At 48.6% G+C, this 10,455-nt stretch overlaps 1 protein-coding gene across 5 annotated transcripts in view; it reads right to left on the reverse strand.

The window, feature by feature from the left end:
• LOC109925864 (arrestin red cell) overlaps positions 1–10,455 on the reverse strand; it is a 118,899-nt gene that overhangs the window by 27,858 nt on the left and 80,586 nt on the right. For all 5 annotated transcript variants that reach the window (XM_048620169.1, XM_048620168.1, XM_048620166.1 and 2 more), the window contains 3 exons: positions 6,418–6,478; positions 3,956–4,000; positions 52–248 (listed from right to left, as the gene is read on the reverse strand). In XM_048620169.1, coding sequence (XP_048476126.1) covers positions 52–248; positions 3,956–4,000; positions 6,418–6,478 — 303 coding nt within the window. The remainder of the gene's footprint in view (positions 1–51; positions 249–3,955; positions 4,001–6,417; positions 6,479–10,455) is intronic.

Here is a 10,455-nt window from a genome sequence, read left to right on the forward strand (position 1 = left end):
CGCACGACCCCCGCAATCAGACACGTGCGCGCACTCAGATGCGCCACTCACTGTGAAGAAGAAAGGAAAGGCATTTTCTCCCAGTTTCTTAATAAGTCTCTCCTGCAGTCTAGTCAGTGGCTTCTTCTCCTCCGGCAGTGGGGGGAAGGCCTGGAATGTCGCGATGAAAAGGTCCTTCCTGAAGGACAGGCCCAGCACATCGAGGTCCTCGCGTCCATAACGGAATGCACAGGTCAGAGTGACAAACACTGGTGCACACAAAAAAAAAACAGAGATCACGGCCCACTTTACCAGGAGCAGCTCGCTCAAACAGCTCCGGAATCCCAGAGGAAGAGAGCTCAAGGTCCAATCCAGCCAGTTTAAACAGCCCAAACCCGTATTTCACCGATAACTCCTGGTCCATTATGTTCATTGTTTTTTTTTTAGGATTTCCCCCTTTGTAGGAACACAGTTGATAAAGCTTTCAGAGGGAGCACTTTGACAGGGGGTATCAGAAAAAAAAGTTAGCAGGAGATCTGGAGAAGTTACGCCAGGAATGGGGACAGGAGGAGAAGTGATTCCATTGCAATTATTTGGATTGCACTAATCAGATTCCTGAGACATTGTTCCTCTGGGTTTACCATTGTCTACGTTGTCAGACACGTCTTAAGGCAGTGAGACTGTTCCCTGTTTATCCTCTCTCCAATTTGGAAAGGACTGGGAGAACGGGAATAGCCCTATTAGAATGTCAGGAGCAAGCAGTTCAACCCATTGAGGGCTCCTTTCCCATTTCATAAAATCATCAGATTGAGGCCTTAATCCCACTCTCCTGCCAGCACCCTTCCCCTCCAATCAGTCGAGACCCTCCTCATCAATCAAACTCCACTCAGTCTGGAGCGCATTCAATGCTCCGAGAATTCAATAGACTCACGACAACTCCCTCCATCAATGCTGGCCAACACCAAATACTCCTCATTACTAAGCTCCAATCTTTGTTTAAACTCCTGCCAAAAACTACTGTCATTAACGCACCGCTGAAGTCAAGGTCCTCTGGCTGTTTTTTCTGGAAATCTTTGTGCCTACCATTTATCTGGGGACAGCACGGTGGCTCAGTGGTTAGCACTGCTGTCTCACAGCGCCAGGGACGCGAGTTCGATTCCACCCTCGGGTGACTGTCTGTGTGGAGTTTGCACGTTCTCCCCGTGTCTGCGTGGGTTTCCTCCGGGTGCTCCGGTTTCCTCCCACAGTCCAAAGATGAGCAGGTTAGGGTGGATTGGCCGTGCTAAAAATTGTCCCGTAGTGTCCAGGGATGTGCAGGTTAGGGTGGATTGGCCGTGTTAAATTGTCCCGTAGTGCCCAGGGATGTGTAGATTAGGTGGGTTATAGGGGTTGGGTCTGAGTGGGATGCTCTGAGGGTTAGTGTGGACTGTGATGATGCAATGGCTTTAAGTGGTATGTTTTGTCCTGGTTTCTTTGAGAGCAAGAGATTGGGGGACAGGTATTGAGCAGTTTATGAGAAGATAAACTACTTGTGAGGCCTTGGGTGGTTTTGTTGGAACAATAGAAGCAGCCTGAGAGAGTGTGCTCAAACTCCCACAGAACCAGGAGTTTTAGTTTTGGCTTTCAGCAATTGTTGCTGGGGTCACAGCAGGGTTTGAAGGCAGTGAATTTCTCCCAGCTGCTACATTCTCTCTCTCAGAATAATCGTTTAATGTTTTTTCCTCCTGGATTGGAGAACCGCCTGTGAGACAATCTATTTCACTGAATGTGCCTTTGCCAAGGGTGTGTTTATGGTGTTACTATATTGGAACAGTTACTATTTAGTCATAAAATAATCTATTATTCTGTTAAGTTGTCCAATAGAGTTAAGTCATTCCAATTTCTTCTTTCTATTGTTGTATTTTAACTATAGTGTTTGAATAAATTGTGTTTTGCTTCAAGACTGGCAGTTTGACCAATCGAATTGCATCTGGAACACAATGCCTTTAAAAATAAGGAAAAAGTTAGGGTCGACGCCGTCTTCTGAACATATTTTGAGTGGGTTTGGTCAGGTTCATTACAAATGTTATTCCTCTCTCTGTCACAGCTAAAAGCTGGGGTTTCTCTTCCTGCTACCATAATTGCTTGTGAGACAATCTATTTTTACTGAATGTGCCTTTGCCAAGGGTGTATTTATGGGATGTTATTGTATCAGAATAGTTACCGTTTAGTCGTAAAATAATCTATTATTTTGTTGTTTTAAAATGGATTTAAGTTATTCCAATTTCTTCTTTCTTTTGTTGTATTTTAACTACAGTGTTTGAATAAAGTATGTTTTGCTTAACATTGAGTAGTTTGACCAATCGAAATGCATCTGGAACATAGCACTTTACATTTACGTTTAAAACAAGAAAAAGTTAGGGTCTAGGATACCTTGTTAATTTATTTTGAGGTGGTCTGGTCTGATCCATTACAAGACTAATTATCCATGTGTTTTGCCGCAACATTATAAAAGACTATGTAAAGTTAAGGTTCCAAATCTCAAGGGATTATGGAATAGACGGACCTATGATGTTTGAAGGTGGTAGGACAGGCGAAGAGAGCAGTTAATAACATACAGCGTCCTCAGCTTTCTGAACAGGGGCATAGTGTACAAGAGCAAGGAGGTGACGTTGAATTTGCACAAGACACTTGTCAGACGTTGTCCGGAATAATGTGTACGGTACTGGGCGCCACCTTATAGGATGTGCACGCATTGGAGAGAGGGTAGCCGAGTGATCTCAAGGATGGGATTCCTTGTGACGATAGATCGGAGAGGTTGAGATTGTTCTCCTTGGAGATGGAGGTTTTCAAATTCATAGAGCCATAGAGTCACACGGCACGGAAACAGACCCTTCGGCCCAACTCATCCATGCTGGCTGGCTGAACTGGTCCCATTTGCCTTCATTTGGCCCATACCCCTCTAAACCCTTTCCTATCCAGGGTGAGGCTGTTCCCGTTCATTTGTAGGAGGATTGAGAATCACAGGATAAAGATTTAATGCGATTCGCAGAAGTAGTAAATATTACACGAGGAAAAACATCTTTTTCACTCAGCGAGTGGTCAAGGTCTGGAATGCACCGTCTAGAAATGTGGTAGAGGCAGGTTCAATTGAGGCACTCAAGAGGGGCTTCAGAAAATTAGGTGGATAGAAACAATGAGCAAGGTGTGACGACACTATTGCTTTAAAGAGGCCTATTTTGTCCTTTATTTTTTATGAAGAAAGGTTGAGACAGAGGTGATAAGCAGTCTGCTCCAAAAGTAAACAACTTGAGAGACCTTGGATTTTTTAAAAATTAGATTAATAGAAGCAGCCTGGCTGGGTGGGGTCAGGCCCCTAGACTGAGGATGTTTAGTTTCAGTTTTCAGTAGGAGTTGCTCGGGTCTTGGAGCTGGGTTTGGGAGATACAGTACATCTCTCCCTGCTCCTCTCTCTCTGTCTGCCACACACACACACTCTCAGAGTTTTCTCTTAATTTTTTTTTCCTAGCCTGGAGAATTGCCCGTGAGACAATCTATTTTACTGAACGCGCCTTTGCCAAGAGTGTGCTTACAAGATGTTATTATATTGGAACAGTTACTGTTTTGTAGTAAACTAATCTATTATTCTATTATGTTTTCCAATAGAGGAAAGTTATTCCAATTCTTTCTTCTGTTGTGTTTTAATTATAGAGTATGAATAAAGTGTACTTTGCTTTAAGACTGGTAGTTTGACCGATCAAATTGCATCTGAAATGCAACACCTGGCACTTGCCTTTAAACAAAGAAAAAGTTAGGGTCTGGGCTATCTCCTTTATATATTTTGAGGTTTTGGTCTGGGCCATAACAAAGTTTATGGGAATAAAGCAGATTAGCTCTAGGTCATGGTGCCTGCTTGGAGAGCCGGTGCAGGCACGATGGACTGAATGGTGTCATTCTGCTCCACGACCCTTCTGTGATTCAGTGACAATACACTCACCTCGTCTGTCTTTGAGATACTCGGGATCCACCAACACCACTCCATCTGTAAAGAGAGAGAGAGAGAGGGAGTATTAGAGACAAAGGTTAGCATGGGATAAAATACATTTACGGACGCACACACGCACGCCCAACTGTACCACAACAAGGATTTGTACAGGGGCAGCACAGCTAACTTGGGAAAACAATCCACAATAGCAGGACATTTTAAATTTGGCAGCAGACCACCCAAGAGGAAGTGTGAGATCAGATATCCCAGGGGGATCGCAAGGCCAGGGGGAGCACAAAGCCAGAGGGAGCACAAGGCCAGAGGGTGCTGGGGGGTAAAGAGGGCGAGGGCACAAAGAGATGGAAACAAGGCCTCGAGATGTCAAATGTTGGTGATTACACTGGGGAGAACGGAAAAGACAAATGGGGGAGGGGGGGGGGGGGGTGGCGTTGCATTCCGTTTAGACACAACACTTCTCGCCCTCTCTCGCAGTAAAACAAAACACCCAAAATAAAAGCAGAGCTCGAAAATCTGAAACAAAATCAGAAATCGCTGGAGAAACTCAGAAGGGTCAGGTCTCTCTCACCACAGCAAGCAAAGAAGTTAATGTTCCTAGTCCAGTGTGGTGGCTGTGCTCTGGAGAGAAACCGTATTAAAAAGACATTTGGACAGATACATAAATAGAGGGATATGGGCCAAACACAGGCAAATGGGGATAGTTTAGTTTCGGAAACCTGGTAGGCATGGACGAGATGGGCTGAAGGATCTGTTTCCGTGCAGTATGACTCTATGACTTATACCGGCTCAAAACGCTAACTCTGTTGTTTCATTAATGGCATCACTTGCTGGGCCAGTGTTTATTGCTTATCCAGAGAAGCAGTCACCCACATTGCTGTGGGTCTGGAGTCACATGTAGGCCAGACCAGGTAAGGATGGCAGTTTCCTTCCCTAGAGGATCATTAGTGACCCAGATGGTTCCCGACAATTGACAATAGATTTATGGTCATCTTTAGACTCTGCATTCCAGATTTAATTGAATTCAAATTCCACCACCTGCCATTCAGGGGAGGCAACGGCCTAGTGGTATTATCGCTGCCGTGTAAATCCAGAGACCTGAGTAATGCTCTGGGGAACTGGGTTCAAATCCCGCCACGGCAGATGGTGGAAATTGAATTCAGTAAAAATCTGGAATTAAGAATCTAATAGTGACCACGGCTCCGTTGCTGAATGTCAGGGGAAAAAAAAACCTATCTGGTTCACTAATGTCCTTTAGGGAAGGAAACTGCCATCCTTATCTGGTCTGGCCTACATGTGACTCCAGACCCACAGCAATGCAGTTGACTCTTAACTGCCCTCTGGGGCAATTAGGGGAAGGGCAATAAATGCTGCCTGGTCAGTGAAAGCTTCATCCCGTGAATGAATAAAAATATAGTGGGATTCGAACCTGGGTCCACGGATGTTACTCAGGTTTGTCTGTCAATGATATCACTAGGCCGTCTCTCTCTCTGTTCACTAAATTGTTGCCCCAGTTGGTCAACACAGGACTTTTTGTGAAGGTGGAGTTTTGAGGAACTGTGTGGGCAAGCAAACTGGGGGAAAATGAATACCATTTAGCGCCTTCAAATCTGTGCTGGGAGAGATCATGCTCCTGCAGACCCCACACCACAATCCCACCTAACCTCCCTCCCAATAACATTTGTTTGTCGAGAAGGAATATTTCTTTTTTAGGAAGAGATGCAAAGACCCTGATTTCTGGGGAAGCAAAATCCAAAAACACAACACCCCCCTGACAGAACATGAGATTCTCCTCGTCGTCCGCTTCAATGGAGTTCTCCTGGTTTTGTTTTAGTTATTGGCTGGCCAGCATTTATTGCTCGTCCCTAGTAGCCCTGCGCGCAAGGAGGAACATCCATTTGGCATCCACCTTGTCAAGTTGCCTCCCTCTTTCTGCAGATTTGGTGAGTCAGTAAAGATGGAAGCTGAAGGGGTTTCACCAGTCAGAGGAATCGTCTCCTCCAACTGATGACCAGGGACATCTGAACAGATATAGAGAGAGAGAGAGAGAGATAGAGAGAGAGAGATAGAGACAGAGAGGGGACAGAGAGAGGGGGGGGGGGGAGAGAGAGAGGGCGGGGGGGGAGAGGGAGGGGGGGGGGGAAGGAGAGGGGGAGATAAATAGAAGAAAACATGTCTTGACTTTCAGGCGGACGATGGATTAGAGATTTATAAAGGTAGCTCCTCAAGGGGACAGCAGAGGTGCAAAGGGGCAGAATGGTCACCACAAAGCATGACAGGTGCACTCTGCGGCATCTGGCCCAGTTTTGGCATGTAGCTCACATCCCCAACCCACACCACCCCCAACCCACCTCTCTACCCCCCCACCGCCCCGACACACCTCCTCCAAAAAATAAAACAGGGACCACCAATAAAAGGGGGTCAGCCCGCACAAGAATCCGACTCAAAATGTGACTTACCGACTGGGTCCACATGGTCAAGGTGGTCAACAAAGTCTCGCTTGCCCAGGTAGACTGTTAACTAGAGGGGTTAACCAGACGGAGGAAGGGTTAGTTAAAGGTTTTTCCACAGTTTGGGCTTAAATATCCAGCCTGGAGCTACATTTAGATGACAAGGTGTGGAGCTGGATGAACACAGAGGGCCAGGCAACATCAGAGGAGCAGGAAAGATGACATTTCGGGTCGGGGCCCTTCTTCAGTTCTGGAGCTACACCTAACCGATTCTCCCAATGACACCAAAGACATTTATCTAAAAACTGGGCACTCCCTTCAGGCCCAATGTGTGGTCACAGGCCTTTTCATGAGTCCCTGTGACTTATAACGAGGAATGACTTGATCAGGGGTTAATGTTCAGCTTCCGATAGAACAAATGGGAGGCTGATATCAGCTGGTACAGGGCCCCGGAACATCCAGGACTAACACAATCATAGCTTGCTGACATTCAAGATTCGAAAGGGGAGACTGCATACCCATCGCTCTCACGCTCTCTCTCCCCCTCCCACTCTCTCTCTCTTGGGGAGGGTGGGGGGTTTGGGAGGAGGGGTGTGAGTGGTTGTGAGGGGGAGTGTGAAGCTGAATGAAGGTTTGAGAGGAGGTGTGGGTTTGGGGGAAGTATGTTAGGCTGTGAGGGTTCCAGGGGGAGTGTGAGGCCGTGAGGGGGGGGGGGAAGAGCGGGTTTGAGGGGGTGTGTGAGTGGCTGTGAAGGTGAGTGAGCGTTTGAGGGAGTGTGAGGGTGGGCGCAAGGGTGAGGGAGGGTTTGGCAGGGTGTGAGCAGGGGTGCGAGAATGAGTGAGGGTTTGAAGGGGTGTGTGAGTGGGTGCGAGGGTGAGGGAGGGCTTGGTTGGGTGTGAGAGTGGGTATGAGGGTGAGGGAGCGTTTGAGTGAGTGGGTGCGTGGGTGCGAAGGTGAGGGAGCGCTTGGCAGGGTGTGCGTGGGTGCGAGGGTGAGGGAGCACTTGGCGGGGTGTGTGTGAGTGCGAGGGTGAGGGAGGGCTTGGCGGGGTGAGCGTGGGTGTGAGGGTGAGGGAGTGCTTGGCGGGGTGTGCGTGGGTGCGAAGGTGAGGGAGGGCTTGGCGGGGTGTGCGTGGGTGCGAGGGTGAGGGAGGGCTTGGGGGGGGGGGGTGTGAGTGGGTGTGAGGGTGAGAGAGGGTTTGAGGGGGAGTGAGGATGTGAGGCTGTGAGGGTGATGGAGGGTTTGAGGAGCTGTGCGAGGGTATGAGAGGGAGAGCATCTGAGACCGTGTAAACAAAGCAGGCAGTTCTTTCTAGTAGCCAGCACGTTTTGCCGGGCAGAGTGGCTTCAGGCTGTATTGCATTCCTGTGACTGTAGAAGCCTCTCACCAGCACAGGGGGACAAAGGCAGGTGGATGCTGTGTTTTATGACCAATGGGTTGGTCCTGCAGTTATTAAATTGCTGTGCAGAAACTGAAAGTGTCACAGGGAGGTTACTAGGAAAGGAAATATTCTGAGTGTTTTCCCTGTCACAGCCGAGCACTGTGTGCAACACAAAAAGAGAGAGACCAAGAAACTGCTCTGTGTAAACCCTTGCAAATCCAAAACGTCAAGGCTGTTAACAGCTGAACTGATGCTCACAGAAGCTATGCAGATAATTCTCGGCTGGGGAGACTTTCATCCAGTTGGCAACGGTTGCCTTGGACATACATCAAAGACAAGACCCACCTCTCCTTTGCCACTTCAGACTTAGTGGGAGTCTGAGCTGTGAGGAAACAGTTCGAACAAAACAAAATAAAAGAAAGTCTCGTCGCTCACAGAGTTACAAGCCATGCATCAGCGTCCCATCCAGCGAAACAGCTCAGAGACTGACCCAACGGCTTCCATCAGACATGGGGCCAGGTGCGGGCCATTCGGCCCCTCGAGCCTACTCCCCCCCCCCCCCCCGAGTAAATAAGATCATGGCTGGTCCGACATTCCTCGCGTCCACTTTACATAGAAGCACAGGAGCGGGAGGAGGCCATTCGGCCCTTCGAGCCTGCTCCGCCATTCTTCGCGATCATGGCTGATCGTCCAACTCAACAGCCTCATCCTGCTTTCTCCCCAGAACCTAATATCCTATTCGCCCCAAGTGCAATACCTAGCCACCTCTTGAATACATTCAATGTTTTGGCATCAACGGTGATGACTTTCAAAGGCTTACCAGTCTTTGGTTGAAGAAATGTCTCCTCATCTCTGTCCTAAATGGTCTATCCCAAATCCTCAGACTGTGACCCCTGGTCTGGACTCACCCACCATCAGGAACGTCCTCCCTGCATCTACCCTGTCCGGTCCCGTTGGAATTTCCTGCCCTTTTCCTGTAACCCTTGATCAAGGATCAATGTATCCCAACCTTAAATATACGCAAGGACTCTGCCTCCACCTCTCTCTCTGGCAAGGAATTCCAAAGACTCAGAGAAGAAATTCCTCCTCATCTCAGTCTTAAACTGGCGCCCCTCCATTCTGAGATTGTGCCCTCTGCTCCTAGACTTTCCCATGTGGGGAGACATCCTCTCAACATTGACCCTTAAGAATCTGATACATTCCAATGAGATCATCTCTCATTCTTCTGATCTCTAGTGAGCAGAGTCCCAACTTGTTTAGCCTTTGCTCGTAAGACACTCCCACCATCCTGGGGATTATCCGAGTGAACCTTCTCTGAAATGCCTCCAATGGCTTAATATTTTTCCCGTTCTGTGCGTAGACCAAAGTAAGAAGAGAACTCGAAAACAGGGAGAGAAGGTTTCAAATCAAGTGGAGACGGGGAAGGAGCAAAATTGTTGATTGTGAGCAAGAGGGGTTCCAGTTTGAGACAACCTGTAGGAAAATGGATGGGGGTGTGCAGGAGAGAGTGCATCATGTAGAGAGGATGGAGAATGTAGGACGTGCCACCATGGAGTAACACACAGCAGACATAGGCGAGGAGCTGTGAGAAGCGTAGACAGAGGGTTAGAGAAGAGGGTCAAGACGATATGGGAAGGATGGGAGGAGGGCTGAGTGAAGCATAAATGCTAGTAAGGACGAGACAGGCCGAATAGCCTCTTACCAGGCCAGGCATCGTGTGGGGTCCTCATCATTTCTTTTACCCAGAGGACAAATCGGAGCAGAAAAATACCAGGGTTTTGAGTGTTCTGGTTTCCTCCCACAGTCCAAAGATGTGCAGGTTAGGGTGGATTGGCCGTGCTAAATTGTCCCATAGTGCCCAGGGATGTGCGGGTTAGGGTGGATTGGCCGTGCTAAATTGTCCCGTAGTGCCCAGGGATGTGCAGGTTAGGGTGGTTTGGCCATGCTAAATTGTCCCATAGTGCCCAGGGATGTGCAGGTTAGGGTGGGTTGGCCGTGCTAAATTGTCCCATAGTGCCCAGGGATGTGCGGCTTAGGGTGGGTTGGCCGTGCTAAATTGTCCCATAGTGCCCAGGGATGTGCATGTTAGGGTGGGTTGGCCGTGCTAAATTGTCCCATAGTGCCCAAGGATGTGCGGGTTAGGGTGGATTGGCCATGGGAAATGCAGGGTTACAGGGATAGGGTAAGGGGGTTGGTTCCGGGTGGGATGCACTTCGGAGGGTCAGTGTGGACTTGATGGGCCAAATGGCCTGCTTCCACATTGTAGGGATTCAATGGTTCATTGAGGTGGAGAGGCAGGAGGCCTCAGCTTCCTCTTCCTGAAGAGGAGAGAATGTGTAGGGAGAATAAGAAAAGGGTTCACAACGTGGAATGCTCTGCATTGTGCCCCATCAAACAACCCCAGGGTCAGGAACAGCACGGGGTTAGATACAGAGTAAAGCTCCCTCTACACTGTCCCCCATCAAACAGTCCCCAGGGCAGGGACAGCACGGGGTTAGATACAGAGTAAAGCTCCCTCTACACTGTCCCCCCATCAAACACTGCCAGGACAGGGACAGCACAGGGTTAGATATAGAGTAAAGCTCCCTCTACACTGGCCCCCCATCAAACACTCCCCAGGGACAGGGACAGCACGGGGTTAGATGCAGAATAAAGCTCCCTCTACA

The sequence above is a fragment of the Rhincodon typus genome, chromosome 45, assembly GCF_021869965.1.
Source record: "Rhincodon typus isolate 14 chromosome 45, sRhiTyp1.1, whole genome shotgun sequence".
NCBI classification, from domain to species: domain Eukaryota; kingdom Metazoa; phylum Chordata; class Chondrichthyes; order Orectolobiformes; family Rhincodontidae; genus Rhincodon; species Rhincodon typus.